This window comes from Chlamydomonas reinhardtii, chromosome 12, assembly GCF_000002595.2.
Source record: "Chlamydomonas reinhardtii strain CC-503 cw92 mt+ chromosome 12, whole genome shotgun sequence".
NCBI classification, from domain to species: domain Eukaryota; kingdom Viridiplantae; phylum Chlorophyta; class Chlorophyceae; order Chlamydomonadales; family Chlamydomonadaceae; genus Chlamydomonas; species Chlamydomonas reinhardtii.
Genome location: NC_057015.1, coordinates 8,967,912 through 8,985,243, shown reverse-complemented (window position 1 = coordinate 8,985,243; position 17,332 = coordinate 8,967,912). Strand labels below are relative to the sequence as shown.

The window sequence follows — 17,332 nt, the reverse complement described above, 5'->3', positions numbered from 1 at the left end:
GCTCGCATTACTAAATGCAGCATATGCAGCTATTATATTGATTACCAGAACGAACTGGCCCCGCAGCAAGCAAGCCATGCTCTCGACCTTCCAACCCGTCTGCCCAAATGCCACTCGGAGGCATGCACAGCTGTCTAATCAAGCTTCTCACCCGCTACTAGGCCCTTTCAGGCCTTGCAAGGGTACTCATGCGCGGGTGAGGAGGTGTTGCGATTGTCGCTGTGCGCTTACCGGGCTGGGCTAGGCGGCCTCCTCGGATCCGCAGACGGCTTCTATATGCACGCCGTTGAATGAATCCGACCTTATATCGCATCTGGGCGGGCTGTGCCGAGGTCTCCGAGACGCTTTCCGTTTGCTTGCAGTGGCCTTTATTTTTTCCGCGGCAAGCTTGTTTGTTGCTGCTCTAACGGTCGTTACGCCTTGCCATGCGAAAAACATCCTATACGTAAGATTAGATCTTCTCTTATTCGTCTCCGCGCAGGCTGCGGTAGTCGGCGCGGCGTCCATGGGCAGCGTTGCCCCACCGACTGGTACGCTGGCCGCTGAGACGCTGGCCGAGTCAGTGGAGCGCGTCGTGGTGTCGCCCGTGTTCCGCACAGGGCCCTGGGACGCACAGCGCATGGCGCAGCAACGCGCCGTGCACCAGGTAGCTTCGAGCAACGCGTATGTGCCAGTCGGATTGAGAAGGCCCTGCCTGGAGTCCGGCCACACGTACTCTCTACTCATGCCGTGGTGCAAACGTATGTTAATAGCCATGTAGCCAACCACCTAACGCTGGTGCTAAACTTGCAGGCGCACATCCTACTGGTCAGCGAGAGTGACGCGTGTCGCTCAGTGCTGGCGGCGGCAGCGCTGCGGCGGCTGCTTGCGGAGGCGGGCCTGGCGGAAGCGGTTGTGCTAGACACCTGCGTGAGTGCCCTGTGAAGCGTGCAGGCGGCCTGTACCTCTCCTGTTATAGTGTAACTCCCTGCAACCAGCACCCCCAATTAGGCGCCATCACCAGCACAGGGTTAACACTAACGCTTTAGCATCGTGCACCTCCCTTCATATCAATCGCTGCAGGGCACACGGCCCTACAACCTGGGGGAAGAGCCTGAGGCCTCCGCGCTGGCAGCCGCCGAGGCGCTGGGCTTGATGGAGCCACACAGCCCCAGCAGCCCCAGCAGCAGTGCCAACGGCGGGCCACAGCCGCCGCACCGCGCGCGGCTGTTCAGCGCTGCCGAGGACATGGTGGGCGCAGACCTGGTGCTGGTGATGGACAAGTACACGGCGGGTGACGTCATGCGCGAGGTGGGGCTCGGAGGAGTGGGGCTCGGCGTGGCGGGGCTCGGGGTGGGATAGGTTCCTGGTAGTTGCATCCACACTGCCAAGTCAGCGAAACGAGACCAAGGGGCGGCGCTTGTGCGCGCAGGTTCAGTAGGGTTCTGGTCAGGGGCGCCAGCTTGGGTTAAGAGCGTCTTCAGCTGCGTGGGAAGGGATAGAGGGCTTGGAGGAAGCCCACAGCACGCCGTGGATTGACTTGTCATGCCCGCATGATGGCGGCGCCGCAGGTTTCGTCCTTCGACCTGGTGAACCGCAGCCAGCCGCTGACCTACAAGGTGCGGCGGCTGGGGGAGTTCTGCGACTGGGTGCCGCCGCAGCCCAGTGCCTCTGACGTGGCGGCGGCAGTGGCGGCGCCGCCACCCGAGTACGGCAGTGAGGGCGATGAACTGGACATTGAGGACCCGCTGTACGGCAACCTGGGTGGCGACGAGGAGGCGGTGAGAGGCGGCTTTCAGCGGTGGCGGGAATCCTGGAGCGGCACGGGGCCACCGGCGGTCGGGTTACGGGCGGGGTGTTGCAGCGCCTAGTCGGGGAGGTGGCAGGTTCCCAACACATGATCAGTGCTGTATTGTGCTTGCTCCATGCCCATTTGGTTGCCATGTGTTTCTCGCCTTGGCCTACGTGCAGCGGGCGGTGCTGCGGACGGCCCGTGCCATCACGCGCTGCTGCCAGGGCCTGGTGGCATTCCTCTCCCACCTGCAGGCCGAGCAGCAGCAGCAGCTGCTCCAGGTGAGAGAGGAGGAGGAGGCACATGCACAGATGCAGGCCAGCTAGGTGCGGCTGACCGACGGGCATGGAAACTAGACCGCATTGACCCTGCATGTCACCATGTTTGCATGTGCATGCACATGTAAACACATGAGGCCCTTGTGAACACGGCTGTCGCCGCGCCCTTGCGCCTACAGGCACAGCCATCAGCGGGCTCTGTAGGCAGCAAGGAGGGCGCTGTGCAGGAGGGCGCTGTTGCAGCGACAGAAGGCGGCGCGCTGGGGCCAGCGCTCCGCGCGCACCTGCTAGGCATGGCGCCTGCGGCCTGGTTGGCGCCACCCATGCTGTCTCCGCGTGTGGACAGGGAGCAGCTGCCGGCGTTCTGATGGAAGGACGGGGGGTCAAGAGCAGGCGGAGTGGATGCGGGTGCGTTAAATGCTGAAGAGCAGCTGGCTCGGCAGGCGGGGCGCCAGGGTAATTGGGGCAGGGTTTCCAGCACTTGTTGGACGCCCGGACAGTGGCGGGGCGGACGTTGCTGGCTCGAGTTACGGTGTCGCTGTATCAGAGGTTCAGTTCGATGGTGCAAGCCTTGGATGGCTTCGGGTGGGCTGGACGGTGGCTGGAAGGGGTAGGAGACTCTTTATGTTGGCGGGAGATACTGCGGTCTGTCCAGACTCGCCTGTATCGCGGCCTTGGACCAACCGCCACATCACACTGGTGTTACTTGGACCGATTGGCCCGGTTCATGTAGATTTATGCACATATCAATTAAAAGCGTGAAGGCTGGTGCACCTCATTCTTGCAACCGACGCTCAGTGCCGCTGTAAACAAAGTTCGAAAGGGCGACATTCGTAAATGGGGAATTGGGGTTATGCACGGCACGTATGCTTGCACCTATGCTAGCCTTGCTATGGGCCTTGTTACTTGTTATGGGCCCCAGTAAGTGCGCGGTTGCATGCAAGTGCAGCTACTGCGGCCAGTGGAAGGTCGAGTTCTACCCGGGCCCCTATTTCTCATTCATTGAATGACGAGTGTTGCGGAACATTGAACGTCTGGGGACGCCGCCCGCAGGTGCGCCGCCAGACAAATGCACTGGGCGTGCATGCCTTTTGCTTGTGCCTGTCTGGCTGCTTCCATCCCCGCATTCGCGCGCATATGTCCAGGCTCTTGGTTTCTGCGAAGGGAATATCCACGTGAGTCTCCACGCCAGCCCCGCCAATCAAGCCTGCCTGAACCTGCCACGCCCCAGAGCGGAAAGCTGAGACCCCTAAACCCTACATCCTACCGTCGTGCCCTAATCCTACATTAAACTGGCGGCCCTCTGACCTGGCCAACCTCTTCGAACCCGTGGAACTCCCGGGCAACACCCATGGAACGTCAGAGCCGAGCGTTTGCTTGGCTCCCCCGTGACATGGTGCTTGGAGCCCGTGCTCGGGGACGGCTGGGATGCACTCATGATGGCTGGGGCCTACCCGCCGCGCAACACCAGCAGCTGCGGCATGCCCGCTGCCCAGGCTTACTGCGGGGTGTGTCATACGCATGCGCTGGGACACCTGGGAAGTGGCCAAGGGGGTTTGATGGCCAGCGTAGTGTTGTTCTTGTCGGTTTGCTTCTGGTTCGTGCATGACAAGCCATACGAGAAAGTGCTTAGGTCTGGTCCGGTTGCGCGTGTCCAGTGCCAGTGGTGATCACGCCCTGTCATCCGCTTGTCCCGCTGCCCTAGGGAAGAGTAGACACGCTCGCCGTACGGTATTCTACAACTCAACCCCCATCCTGTTCCCTGTTGCAACTTCCGCGTATCTGCACTTGCACTATTTGCAGAGACTGGGCTTCTGGGATGTGCTTTACCTGCGGCCCTCCGACAAGGCCTCGTTCGACCTGGTGAAGAAGCTGTTTTTTGTAGGTTCACCAGGGAGGCGTACTGGCCTATTGGGCGGCTCGCCACAGTTCGCCGTGAACAGAGGCATGACCACTACCGAGGAGCTGTGGTGCGGAGGTAGGTATCCCAAAAGCGTGGATAAGAGGCCACTTGCCCCGCCTCGCCCACCCCGACCGCCGCGGCCGCCGCCGTCTCCACCACTGCCCCTGGCGCCTGTGTAAGGAGACGGCCGCCGCCGTCTCCACCACTGCCCCGTGTAAGGACACGGCAGCGCCACCGCCGTTTACGGACGCCGTCATTGCGCCACCGCCTGGACACGAGGACCAGCAGCAATCCTTGCACTCACCCTCGCTACCTGCGACACGGCCGCCGCCGGAGATGCTGGCGCTACCCACCAGTCCGGCGCTGGTTACCGGTGCGGCGCCGGCCGTGCAGGTGCGCGCGCACATGACCTGTTAAATGCGCTGCAATGCTGGGTTACATTGATGGGTCAGGGCTGGTGTTCCATAGGCAGCTATCGCCTTGATTGGGTATGCATCTTGGCCGCTGCAAGCTTAATTAGCTGGATGAGATGTCTGTCTGATGCTAGTATTGCCACGCTGACTGCGATCGATGTTTCCGCAGGTGGCGCTCGCCGGCGGCAACCTGCGGGAGGGCCAGCTCCGCTTCCTGTGGCCTGCGTCCGCGGCCCAGCTGCCATGGACCGCCGCGTCTCCCGGCACACCTGCCTCGGCGGGCGGCACGGACTGGGTGTGGGCGGTGGCGTGTGAGATAGATGATGCAGTGGCGCGCGTGGCGTGCCGGCAACTGGGGCTGAACCACACCGGCGCCAGCGCGGACGGCTTCCCCATTACATGGAACTCTGTGAAGGTGCGTACCGCTGCGCGGCGGAAGGTCGGCAGCGTGGGAACAGGTCCAGCATACCTGTAGTTGACGCACGCACGGTTCGCGTGTCGAAGGAGTGCACACAGCCACAACGACGGTTGCAGCGCTGTCCTCCAGAACGGCAGCCTCGCCTACCTGATGCGTGCCCTGTCCCATGCTGCTGTGCGTGCAGGTGTGGCCTGCCATGCGAGTCACGGGCCCAGACAGCCTCGTCAGCAACCGGCCCTTGTTCCTGGGCACCTCGGGCATGGAGGCGAACAGCCCGGTGTACGGCATGTGGCGCATCACCTGCTCGGGGGAGGAGGCGGCACTGCAGGAGTGCACGTTCGAGCGCTTCCTCGGCACCCGCTACGACTACAAGTGCGAGGAGCGTTTTTACTGGTGGGTGGGTGGGTGGGCACGGTGGGTGGGTGGGTGGGTCGGCTTTCCGCAAAGCCCACGAATAGGCAGTGGTGCATGCATGGGCTTGCATCCAGGCTACCGGCGGTATGCAGCAGGCCAACACGTGCCCTCATGCTCCACCTGCAACCATACCGGCACACTACACGCAGGGACCTGCTTAAGGACTACCGCGCAGGAGTGGATCCATACGACGACGACGACGACACCCGGAGCGGTGACGTCGCAACCGAGGCCGTGGCGGGCGGCGTGTACTGTGGCGCCGCATGAATGAATGGCGATGCCCATGAAGCGATTGCGCCATCCTACTTGGCGCAAACAGCAAGGATTGATGAGGCACACACCTACCTGTATTCACTGCGGGGCAGTACATCCATGCGTGGCTCCTGCTCTTTCAACGGCATCCTGCGCGCCCTTCCCGAACACCCTGAACAGCATTTGCCAGGCCAGATCAGCTCTCATATCCACGTGACGTTCATGATGCGACCCACGTAGGGGCGGTGCGGGGAGGGCGTGCACAGATTGAGTACCATGTGCACCAGTATGTGCCTTGCGACGGGACAGCCAGGGACAGCGCAGCAATGCCCCGCGGGGCTGCCGCCGCAACCCACTGGCCGCTACCGGGGCAGGCTGTTAGCGGAGGGGATGGCGGCAGCTGCACAGCACCGCTCCTGCACTTGATCCGTGAAGGTGCCGAATGCTCTAGGTATTCCAGGGTGCGGGGGCGTGTACGAATGCGAGTACGTCACAAAACACAATATGATCCACGCACAAGGGCTTGAGCCTTAAGGCGAGCCCATGCCACTCGCTTGGGCAGCTCAAATTGGTGTACGCGCCCGGGACTCTGTTATTGACGAGTGTTGCGGAACTAATGCGTACGTAGACCAGAGCGGAAGGCGGAGTGGGCTTGCAGGCGGCACGAGAGTAGGCAGTCAGTAGCGCAAGTTGCGAATTCACATGTTACCTCGTAACCGACGGTAAACGCTGTGGACGGTCGCGCCCATGGCTGGCTGACGGAAGGTGGCTGCTGTATTGGGATGGCTGGGCTGGACGACGCCGGCCGGGCTGGTGTTGGGACTACCAGAAAGGATGCGCCCGAAACCAACCTGGAGAACACCAGCGCCACCGGTGCCCAGCACGACATGTAAGGGAGGGAGGGAGGGACAGGAGGCGTGATGCACTGCAGCGTAGAAGCTATGGCGCTAGGCGCGAGGCAAGCAACGTCAACCCCACAGCAACCGCGAGGACATGGTGCGCAAGCCGGGCTGCGGGCTGTGGCTGTGCGCTGCGCGGGGTGACTAAAACGAAGAACAAGCTAAGTACGGGGAAGTGATGGATGCGGTTAATTGAGCAAAGGGCGCCGGGCGGCCGAGGAAGTAACGACAGCGCGACGCTGCATGGCTCATCCCGGTCGCACTGCGGTCGGCATGGGCGCGTGCGGCGCATGCCGTGCGACACCAGGAAGCCACAAGCAGCAAACGCAAACGAATCCTCCGCAGGGGCGGCAAGGGACGCAAGCATACGCAGACGAGGAGGCAAGGGGTGCAGACAGCAAGCAGGTGACGGATGCGGACCGCATTGCGGTTCCCCACACCCGTCAGGAAACCGGCAGCCGCACGGGGCGGCGGCTGCCGGCCGGGTGGGGGCAGGTGCGTTAGTGGGGTGTGCATGCGCGGGCTAGGGGCACTGCAGGCAAGGCACACGGTACTCGACACACTGAAACCCCTGGATCGGCCGGTATCGCCGGTGGCGTCATCTCCAGAGGGCTGTGTATGGGTTGGGAGGCCGCCGCCGCGCACGCCCGCAACGAATACTCCTTTGGGATGACGCGATAGCGACACGCCGCCATGGGGCGGCGGCATTATGGCCACAGCACGGGAGGCAGATGCCGAGCATATCACTGAGGAACCGCGCGAAGGCCCGTGTCTCCGATTCTGTGGCCGTAAACGTCTCGGGCGTTGGGTTCGGGCGTTGTAGGTTTCGCCGTGTAGTTACTCGTGCATGAACCGTTGCAGGTGGGTGGACTGTCGGCATCGAGCCTAATGCCGTGCACGCATGCAAAGGACGCGGAGAAGGGTACATGCCAAGCGAGCTTCAAGGTGTTCCTCCAGCCAGAGTTGTGTGCATGCCGCTCATGCGCAGACTTGTCCGTGCGCACATCCAGATCAAGTGATTGACATCCAGCGCATTACAACCATGCGAAGTACCCATACCCGTACAAGTTACACACACACATGTTCGTTTGTGGCCGGTAGCCCACCTCATTGGCAGACGGGCGTTCTCCAATCTCCCGCATCCTCGCTGCAAACCGTGTGCACTATCGGAGCTCCCACACCACACCTTCCAACGCACTACCAGTTGCGGCCACTGCATCTGCCTGCATCCGTGGTGAGCTCCAGAAGCCGCGACCTGCCGACCGCCCTGCCCAGTCCTACCCCAGCCGTCGCCATAGTCATGACGTGGCCTCTACCTCCTTCAACACCCCTTCTGCCACATGCCACGTGCCACACAGCCTCAGCCCCTCGCTTTAGTTCCAAACACGCAGTGCCTCAGCCAGCCTTCGGGCCTCAGTGCACCGCCGCCAGCCCCGCCAGCGCCCGCACGTCCTCCACGTCCAGAAACGACTCCACCTGGAACAGCGGCCCGTCCACACCCGGGCGGCCGCCGCTCACCTCGAAGCTGGACCAGCCCTCGTACCCGAACTGCCGCCACACGCGGGACGACCACCTGGTCGTGACCAGCGGGAAGCAGCCGGCGTCGATCTGCCAGCGCAGCGCCACCGTCTCCGGCTTGACGCCGTGCTTGTCCGCGATGCCTTTGATCACGGCCAGCGCCGCCTGCAGCCGCGCCCAGCCGCCCACGTTGTTCACGGCGTCCAGGCACCCCGGCACCGAGTCCAGGTCGGCGTCGCCGCGCACCGGGTCGGGCGGCGGCGCGCCCAGGTACTTGGCGGACAGCAGGCCACCCAGTGTGCCGCCGCGTGCCAGCACCTTGATGCCGTACTTGGCGCACAGGTCCAGCACAGGCTGCGCGCTGCGCACCAGCACCGAGTGCTCCACCTGCGGCGGCGATGTTTGGGAGGCGTAGCTGGTTAGGGGCGGTGATGATGTGGGCATACCGTATGGCAGAGGCAGTAGGAAGGAGGGTGGGAGGAGCACGAGATGAGCTCGGCTAAAGCATAGGCCCTGCACTCCTGACTTGCGCTCAGTACCATGCAGGCCCCGCCCCATCCCGTGTTCCTACTCCGCCCACACCAACCTGCACGCAGGTGATGGGCACGCCCGCCTGGATAGCGGCCTTGAGCCGATCCGCTGGGAAGTCCACCAGCCCGATGCCGCGGATCTTCTTGGGCTCCGACACTGACACCTCGCCGCTGTCCTCATCCACCTGAACACACACGCAGCGCAACACGCAGCACGCATGAATCCACCAGCCGTCAATGGAAAAGAGTAGGCGGGCATGGCGACTATGGACACACGCAGCACTCTCAAGCCACAGCGGACAAGCAGCCCCCCACGCACACACACGCACGCAGAGGACCCAGGCCGACCTCGACCCCCGTTCCCACGCCCCGACTCCCAATCCATGCGCCGCACTCAGCATCCCGGCAGCCCCCACCTGCAGCTGGTCCGTGGCCATCCTCTGCAGCGCCTTGAGGACCGGCAGCGGGTCGGCCGCGGCAAAGTCCCACCACACCAGCTGCACTAGGTCCAGGGGCTCGGGCACTCCCTCGGGCGTCACGCCGCCATCGGGGCCGAACACGTTGGCACGAGCGCGCTCCACGTACGCCTCCACCGCGGCCACCGCGGCGGGCGCGCCGCCAGTGGACCAGGCGTCGGAGAACACGTTGGGCGCGAGCTTGAGCATGAGCTGAACGCTGCCCGGCCCGCGCTCCTTCTCGTACCTGTGCGAAGGGTCACATGGAGGGGAGGAGCTAAGAAGTGTTTGTGCGCCGCCAACTCAGCAAACTTCACCAGCGCTCCGCTGCAACATGCATCACCTATGGACTCCGCATATCCATCCCATCCATCCCTTACTACGCCAGCGTCCCCGCAACGCCCCCAGACGTATTCACTACCAGCCCCTCCAGCGCCTGCCCACCTCCGCTTGAAGGTGCCCAGCACACGCTCCACGCCGTCGAAGAAGCCCGCGGGCGGCGCCGCGGACGGCATCTCGCCGAACAGCTGCCGCAAAGAGCAGTAAGGCCAGCCCTGGCCGCTCACCTGTCATTTAGAGCATTACCGGTATGCATTAGGAACGGTCCACAAGTTCTTTGTTGATGCGTGCAGTGAGCCACACGAAGATCCACGTACTGAGAAGCCCCGGACTACAGACACATATCTTCACATGGGCTGCCCGCACCAGCCCCTTCCGCCCGACCCAGCGCCGCCTTCCTACCAGCCCTGCCCTCCCACGCCCTTGACGGCCCCGCACCTCAAACGTGGTCATCCCCCCGTCCGCCAGGTCCGTCAGTGCTTGCATCCAGCCCGTCAGCGACAGCGGGTCGTCGCTGAACGATTGCTTCACCTCCGCCACCGCCGCCTCTGCGTCCGCAATCTGCACCTTGACGTTCTCAAGCTCCGCCTGCTTGGCCTGCACCGACAAGGCCGACATAATACCCCCGTTTGACGAATGAGACGATGGGTACCCATACGAGAGTCACGGTAGCTGCCTATGCTACGAGTCCGCTGGCATGTGGTCAGAGCTGTATACCCCTGCAAGCCCTTCGGGCTGCGTTACCGCTTTGCTCAATCACCAGCTCCGCACCTCTGCGTCAGGTCCTTTGAGCCCCGCAACCTCCTGCTCCAGTTGCTTCGCCTGGATTGTTAACTCATTCCACTTGCGAAAGGGAGCTGTCTTTGCAAGCCTCCGTACCAGCTCCTGTGATGGGCGTAACGGGTATGTGAATGTAGGGCAATCGTGCAGGGACTCCGGTCTCCTAAACTGCCGTGTTGCGCCGTGCCCCTGGTGCCCAGTTGAACCCGTGGTCTCAAGCATAACATTGCAAGCGTGTAATGATGCGTGGCGGACTTGCCACAAAGAGGGGCAACTTACGTTGTACTCGGGCGCAGCGGCCTCGAACGCAGGGGGTGGGGGGCCTGCCTCCTCGCCCGCGTCCTCCGGTGGGACGGGAATCCAGCTTTCCGCCAGCATCGCCTAGAAATCAGCACCCATGTGAGCTTTGTCCACGCCGTCTGGACAAGAAACAGGCAAGGCATTCGCTTCGAGAACTCACCTTGGCATCTGCTGGAAGCCAACAGGAGTTTACAATTGGTGACAGAGGAACTCCTGGTAATAGCTCCACAGCAGGTCGCTCCGATCCATATAGCTCATTGAGCACTGGGTCCGGAGCCGGTCCCGCAGGAGCAGCGACGGGCTCCTCGCCCGGCTCAGACATTCTGCTTTATGCACAGTAAATAGTGCTGTTTATAAACGCTGCACTTGTTCGCTGTTCCGGCGGAGCAAAACAAGTCGCCTCAAAGGCCGAAATCAGTATGTTCCGTGTAAGATAATGGGACGTGCAAAAAGGCCCACTTTGTATTATTCTATTCATACGGCTGCGACCGCCACCATCGTTGTGGTTCTAAGTTGAGCCTGCGGGGCCAGTCAGCGCAACATGGAGTCAGCCGTTAAGGTCGGGCTCCTGAAATAAACATTTGTTTTTGCTGTAAATTATGTCAACTTATGTCCGCTAGCTTGCTGTTCCACCTGCGTGTGTACATGTGCTCCCTCGACCCAACCCCTTGCGGACACGGTCGACGCGTCCCCCCACGTCCTCCTGGAGAATTGGTGAACAGGGATAGGCGAGTGACAGAGAGTTGAAGATCCGTCTGCCCCAGACTTTGGGTCCTTGGCTTGATAGATCCGGCTGGTATGATGCTCGCAAGAGAGCGGTGGGCAAGATCGGCACCCGGCTGGCGTACTTACAGTCAAAGCTGCTCGAGACACCACCAGTCCGACGCTTGCGCAGCAAGCATCCACGACGCACCAGCGTCCCACTCTACAGGACCTTCCATATGGGGAAGCTGCCCTCTCCTCCTACATTCCTCATCCTTGTGAGCGCACGACTTGTGCAAACACACATTCACCAGCCCGCCTACATCTTTGCGTGCCCTCGAAGTCAACCACAAGTTGTACCAGGCTCAACGACAGTTGCGGTCATGCTCGTCCTGCCTGTGTTTTGATTTTTGGATATAATCAGTGTTAGCCCTATCCGCGCCTCTAGCCTACGGGTCGTCGCAGGGCGCATGCTAAGAAGCCTATGTCAATGACCACGACAAGCTACGCACCTACCATGCAATACTTGCCAGACAGCTACCCGCGGCATCTATCCCACGATTTCTCCGTCTTGTGGCTAACCTGTGAATCATCCTGCTCAACCTTGCCGCGTTACCACACGCACACAACCAATATACACAGTTATGCGCACTTGAGGTGGTGCACTAAGTCCGAACACGATCGACACGTTCCCTCATCCGGCGTCAAAACTATTTGCTATCTGCGCTTCCAACCGACCATCGCTTACTGCTGCTGCACCTGCACCTGCTGCTCCTGCCCTGCCTTACTCTCCCGCCTACATGGGAGCAGCGCACGCGACACACCGCCCCTAAAACCGGTGTGCCTCACCTCTCCACCTCCCGCACGATGGCAGGTTGCGGCAGGCATGCCTACACCGGCCCATCATCAGCGGCCGCATGCCTCGTGCGCTGACACAAAACATGATGTCGTCTTCTCAATGGGTGGACAAGGATCAAACTCGCACGCGCGGTGTTCGGCAAGCGCCGCGCACCACCGCGGCCTCCAAAATCCCTCGCACTCGACTCGCAGCTCAAGCATGCTAGCGCTGCCTCTCGGTCTTCTCTCCTATTGATAGCATATCTCGGACGGTACCCTCGGCGGCTCAGCCTCGGTGCCCCGACACGCTCCCGCCTGCCCCGGAACACTCCCGATGCGTGCCACCAACTCCTGGCACACCATAGCGGAGCGGAACTCGGATCTCTCCTGGGATTGTCATGCCGCCACGTTGAACATCAGCTCCCTCGCCACTTTGGTTCATGCGGGCAGAGAGCAGCAGCGACAAAAAGAGAGCAATCACACAACAGTCGGATAGTGTGCAGATCAGTGCAGGCGCGCAGCCATGATGTGCACGGCACGCGCAGTGAAGGTCGGCAGCGGCAGATGACACCGGCAGCAGCAGCAGTGGCAGGGGAGCGTCTCTGCGTCTGCTGCCCTCACTCAGCCCAAATGAGTCAACATCACGCATACAACGCGGCCACGCCAACGGGCATGCCGGGCCGCGCAGAAGACCACAGCTTCCCATAATCACGTCACACGGTCACAGCCGGGGCCAGTGACATGCCGTTGACTGATGGCAGTCAAACACCAGGAGCACGCGGTTATTCCAGGCCGTGTGCCCCTAGGCTGCCATCGCTGGCTCTGATTGGCCAAAGCTCGGCAGCCTGGCCGATTCGACGTCAACCAGCGGACACGACCTCATCTGAACCACCTCCAGACATGCATGGTTCCTGGTCAACCGGAGGAACGGTGCATGCACCTCCCTCGCGAATCGCTCCCCTAGCCATACCCCCCGCGCAGTGTCACAGCGCCCATGTGAGCATCCCTCATGATCCCCTGATGGCCCGTTCAAGCCCCGCCGTATGGACGGTGTACATGTTGCCTCCCCAGGAACCCTCTCTTTCAAGCCATGCACCACGCCACTTATTGCAGCAGCGGGCTCCCCGTCCCCGGCACCGACCCCGACGGGGGCGCCAGCGGGCTGCCCATAACGGGCGTGCCAACCGCCGCCCCCGCCCCGGCGCTGCCCATCACTGCGCCCAGCATGCCCGCGCTTCCAGCCGGCAGCGTACCGCTAGAGATGGGCGAGGCCATGCGGCGCTCCAGCTCCTCCTGCACGCCGTTGGTCGAGCCCACGCGAGGCATCGACATGTTCGCCAGCGTCTCCTGCACCGACGCCACGTGCGCCTCCGGGCTCAGGTTCACCGCCGGCGACAGCGGGGTGTGCACGGGGCTGGGGCTGCTGGTCTGCAGCGACATGGCCATGGGGCTGCGCGCGCCGCCAGCAGCGTGTGCAGCGGCAGCCGCAGCCGCCGCGTGGTGGCCAGTCGAGGTGTGCGAGGCCGAGCCGGGCGCGTTGACGTTGCTGTTGCGCACGCCCAGCTGCTCCGCGTACATGACCTTCAGGCGCTGGTTCGAGTGCGGCGGGAACTCAATGCCGTTTAGCTGCGCGATCGCGGCGGCCGCGGCCTCCGGAGTGGAGTAGTTGACGAAGCAGAAGCCCTGGGGGTGGTAGATGCAGGGGGAGCAGTGGAGGGACGGAAACTGTGTCAGGCAGCGGTGGACACTGTCCACATATGCGGCAGGCCATTCAGGCCCTTCCCCTGATCCCAACGATGCACGACCAGGGCCCACGCACACATACGGCTATAATGGACACATCGCCGTACAGCAATTGCGGGCCAGAGGGCCGGCGGGCATCCACGGCGTTTGCCCAGCCGAAGATGGGGACGGATGCCTGCTCGCTAATCCCCCCCCGAAGCACCAAAGGCAAGACATATCCCAGGCGCCTGCCGGACAAGCTCCAGGACGCCTAAGCTCCGCATGCATCAACCCCGCCGCGTGCACTTGGCGCGGCACGTAAAGAGCGGGGGCACCCCAGGTCCCGGATGCGGTTGTACCTTGGAGCGGCCGGTCGCGGGGTCCTTCTTCAGGTCGCAGTACTCCATGCCGTTGAACTTCCGGAACAGGCGCGCCAGCACGTCCTGGTTCACGGTCTGCATAGACACGCCAATGATAGGGCGACGGAAGGGTGCATGATTTCATACAGCACACAAGCTGCAGTATGGACACGACCGCTGAGCACACATGCACAGCTATGCTCGTTGCCGCAATCTTCAAGGAAGCTGCCGGGTCACGCCCACCTTATGCACCACCACGAACAAGCGCTGCTTGCTCAGCGTGGGCGAGTCGTGTGGCGTCACTGCGAGGACAAGCAACAATAAAACAGGCATGGTTAGAGAAATGAGCACAGGCGAGGCCCAGCAACCGCACCCAGCGACCGTCCCCACAGCACGGTACCTAACACGCAGCTCCATTAACCCGTCCCACCCGCGGCCCGGCAGCTACGCCTCACCCGTGGAGCTGTTGTGCAGGCTGCCCAGGCTCATGTTGAAGCCGAGCGCGCCCACCTGCGAAGCATCCCACCAGGCCACACATGACAGCAATGTCTTTCTCATGTGATGCTAGGCCGCATACGTTTCAGATCAGCACAACACCCTATCCAACGTGCGTTCGTACCGTTTGGGTTGTTAAACCTTGGGCGTAGCATACCGTCTTCTATGCCCGATGACCGCAACGGCTAGCCCCCACCCAACCCCAGCTCCAGTCCCACGCCGCCGCGCAAGCCTTACCTGCGCCGACAAGTGCGACTGCATGTTGGCCAGGTTGGCATCGCCCAGGTTGTGAAAGCTGCCCAGGCCACCCAGACCGCCTAGGCCGCTGATAGCGCCGTAGTCCGGCACGCCGATCTGGGAGGGAGACAGGCCTGCAGTAGGGTTTGCGTGCAAATGGGGGCGATGACGTAGGTAACACGACAGAAGGAGAAGGTACAAACGGTGATTCATGGAGGCGAAAAGCTTGCCCGAGGCGAAACGCTCATGTAGTCCACACAGCCATCACAGGAGCAGGTAATCAGCGACACGGCACTGTGTGAGTGCGAGCATCATTGCTCACCGTGGCCCATCGGCAGATCCAGAGGCCCCATGTGCGAGGCGTCCGGGGGCAGGTGGTGGTTGATGCCGTAGTCCAGCTTTGTCGCCTGTTGGATACACGGTAACAGTCAGTATTTCGCTTTGTGTCGCTGAAACGACATGTCAGCGCCGGGAGGTCATCAAGCTCAAGCTGTCCTAGGCATTGGGTAGGACGATGTCACCACGTTGGCAAGGTGTCGCGTTTCCCACCTGGGTCAGCGGCGAAAACATATCCTGGGGCGAGCCGTCGCCGCGGCCGCGCTTGGTCTTCGGCTCCGCCAGCATGCACTTGACCTTGTAGGGGCCAACCTACACACCACCGAGACAGGCGGAACAGAGAGCAAGAGCTCAACCCTAATGCCAAACAGCTTTGCACTGCAAACCCCAACCCCGGTTCCCTGGTGGACAGGCATCCGACCCCCCCCCCCGGTTGGATCAGACCAGACCCTCTTTTTAGTTCGAGAACTAAGGAAGCTTCACGCTGGCTCAGCGGCGTCACGCGGACGCACCGTGCCACGCCCGGTTACATCCTCCAGTGCGCGCAGCGCGAACGACGCCTTGGTGAACTTGCAGAAGACGACACCCTTGGCCGCGACCAGGTCCGTCTTGCAGTACTCCAGGCCATCATAGATGGCGATAGCGTCCTGAAATTAGCACAAGACAAGGGGGATTAATGATGGTCGCGTGCGCGACCAAGCGCAACATTCCCATCGACCACCCCAACCCACGTTGATCTGCTGCGGCTCGGCCTGCTTGGGCACAACGATGAACAGACGCGAACGCGGCGGAATGTTGTCCGGGTCCGAGCTAATCTCCTGCTCGGCGGGCCTCGGAGGGTGCATGCCCCTGCGAAATTGAAGCGAACAAGCAGCGTCAGACCTGATTTTCGTCTCATTCTAGCACCCAGAACGCATCCATGCCTGATTGGCTTTGGGTCTTTGTTTTAGCGGGCTCGACGGAAGCACGCAGGTCGATCCCTCGCCGCCAGCCGTGTCACCAGCGGGCACGGTACACCGGGGACTCGCCCGGCCCAAAACATTGGAGATGCATTCGGTCTATGCATTCGGACTGGGGTCACAATCGTAACACTGCGAGCGAGCTAAAAGGCTTACCGCGAGGTGTTCGGGGCCTCCGCCAGCAGCACCTTGAGCTTCGGGCCCCGGCCGTTGTTCAGCACAGCCCCGTTAAGGTTCTCCATCGCCAGGGCAGCAGAGGAAGCCTTGTCATACTTCACATACGCAACTGTGGGGAAGCAAACAGAGCCGCGAGGACAAGCACAGCTATGATCAGTGGTGTCCCCTCTTCTCGTCTAGCAAGGCGCAGACGCCCTGACGCCCCTAAAGCCCAAGCGGCGGCCGCAACCTATGCGTAGCCATCCGAGGCACCATTTGTCGGCGCCGCGTCCCCGAAGAGGCGCCGCGAGGCCCCAGAAAGACCGATCAGCGAAACATGATGTGCGTCCCCCGAGCACCCAACGCACCTCCCTTCTCGCGGATGACCTTCACGTTCTGGACATTGCCGAAAGGGCGGAAAGCAACCTGCAGCGTCTCAGCCTGCGCAACAACGGCGAACATCGCTCATGCACTGTCTCCGCAACCGCTATACACGCCCAGAGCTCGCTGGCACATACCTCGACATTCTTGCCACAGACGATGAACAGGCGGCTCCCGGGCGGAGAGTCGACCTCGGCCATGATTCAGGGACTAATGCCCGCTTCGGAGCCTGATACTGCGCTGCTCTTATTCACAGCTTCATCCGCACTGCCCTGAAAGATATGGTTCGGGCGGCAGGCTATGAGGACAGGGCAATGTTCTGGTCGAGCCTATATTGCTTTGCGCCGCATGGGGCAAAATACGATGCACCCGATGGCGGAGGCGGTTCGGTCCAGCGTTTGTGGTCGAGGCAGCTGATCGAATGGTCTCTTAGGATACACTTGCCAAGGCTGCATAGGGTCGAGGCCAGCAGCAGGCTCCGGAAGCACTTCCTGCAAGGGGTGCACGCCATGCAAATGCAGTCCTGCTACAACCCAGGATGACACATGATATATTAACATCGCGTTTGCACTCCTGCACGCGCGCAGAAGCTCGCAATCCGTGCACAACGGCCTCAGGTGTACTTGCTGGCCGTCTAAATTGCGATAAGTAGCTTCATTAGCTTAAGCGTAACTATTATGTGGCTGTGATGCATGTTTAAGCTTTTGCGACGGCTTCAGAAGAAATATGGTAAGACCTTCTTAGTTGCGCCCTATAATGATCACAAGCGGTGTGTAGCATGCATAATAGTACATCACAACGACACAGAATGAGGAAACATCGGAAAAACTGCCTAGCTGGAGAAGTTACTGGCCCGGTGGGCATCCCCGTTGCCGTTC

The 17,332-nt window shown here is 61.7% G+C and overlaps 4 protein-coding genes across 5 annotated transcripts; 2 read left to right on the top strand and 2 right to left on the bottom strand.

The window, feature by feature from the left end:
- Positions 1 to 11: 11 nt before the first annotated feature.
- On the top strand, positions 12 to 3,227 carry CHLRE_12g543900v5 (uncharacterized protein). Its single transcript, XM_001693885.2, has 7 exons — positions 12 to 196; positions 482 to 646; positions 793 to 909; positions 1,063 to 1,290; positions 1,551 to 1,760; positions 1,951 to 2,052; positions 2,229 to 3,227. Exons 1-7 carry the CDS (start codon positions 77 to 79, stop codon positions 2,415 to 2,417), a joined length of 1,131 nt encoding a protein of 376 aa, XP_001693937.2. The 5' UTR covers positions 12 to 76; the 3' UTR covers positions 2,418 to 3,227.
- A 454-nt stretch (positions 3,228 to 3,681) lies between these two features.
- On the top strand, positions 3,682 to 6,607 carry CHLRE_12g543950v5 (uncharacterized protein). 2 transcript variants are annotated; one of them, XM_043068818.1, is made up of 5 exons: positions 3,682 to 4,027; positions 4,182 to 4,345; positions 4,535 to 4,780; positions 4,968 to 5,176; positions 5,347 to 6,607. In XM_043068818.1, exons 1-5 carry the CDS (start codon positions 3,997 to 3,999, stop codon positions 5,462 to 5,464), a joined length of 768 nt encoding a protein of 255 aa, XP_042919149.1. In that variant the 5' UTR covers positions 3,682 to 3,996; the 3' UTR covers positions 5,465 to 6,607. The 2 variants fall into 2 exon arrangements, with proteins under 2 accessions (XP_042919149.1, XP_042919150.1); XM_043068819.1 differs by having other exon boundaries at positions 5,347 to 5,616.
- Positions 6,608 to 7,159: 552 nt separating this feature from the next.
- CHLRE_12g544000v5 (uncharacterized protein) lies at positions 7,160 to 10,841 on the bottom strand. The gene is made up of 8 exons (XM_001694032.2): positions 10,431 to 10,841; positions 10,250 to 10,351; positions 9,962 to 10,075; positions 9,629 to 9,787; positions 9,296 to 9,417; positions 8,813 to 9,098; positions 8,453 to 8,581; positions 7,160 to 8,253 (listed from the first exon to the last, which is right to left on the bottom strand). Exons 1-8 carry the CDS (start codon positions 10,590 to 10,592, stop codon positions 7,762 to 7,764), a joined length of 1,566 nt encoding a protein of 521 aa, XP_001694084.1. The 5' UTR covers positions 10,593 to 10,841; the 3' UTR covers positions 7,160 to 7,761.
- A 263-nt stretch (positions 10,842 to 11,104) lies between these two features.
- Positions 11,105 to 17,241, bottom strand: CHLRE_12g544050v5 (uncharacterized protein). Its single transcript, XM_043068820.1, has 13 exons — positions 16,592 to 17,241; positions 16,442 to 16,514; positions 16,074 to 16,203; positions 15,690 to 15,807; positions 15,471 to 15,605; positions 15,172 to 15,270; positions 14,945 to 15,029; positions 14,623 to 14,756; positions 14,346 to 14,400; positions 14,134 to 14,192; positions 13,891 to 13,986; positions 13,063 to 13,492; positions 11,105 to 12,240 (listed from the first exon to the last, which is right to left on the bottom strand). The coding sequence occupies exons 1-13, from the start codon at positions 16,652 to 16,654 to the stop codon at positions 12,206 to 12,208; spliced, it is 1,512 nt and encodes a 503-aa protein (XP_042919148.1). The 5' UTR covers positions 16,655 to 17,241; the 3' UTR covers positions 11,105 to 12,205.
- Positions 17,242 to 17,332: the final 91 nt, after the last annotated feature.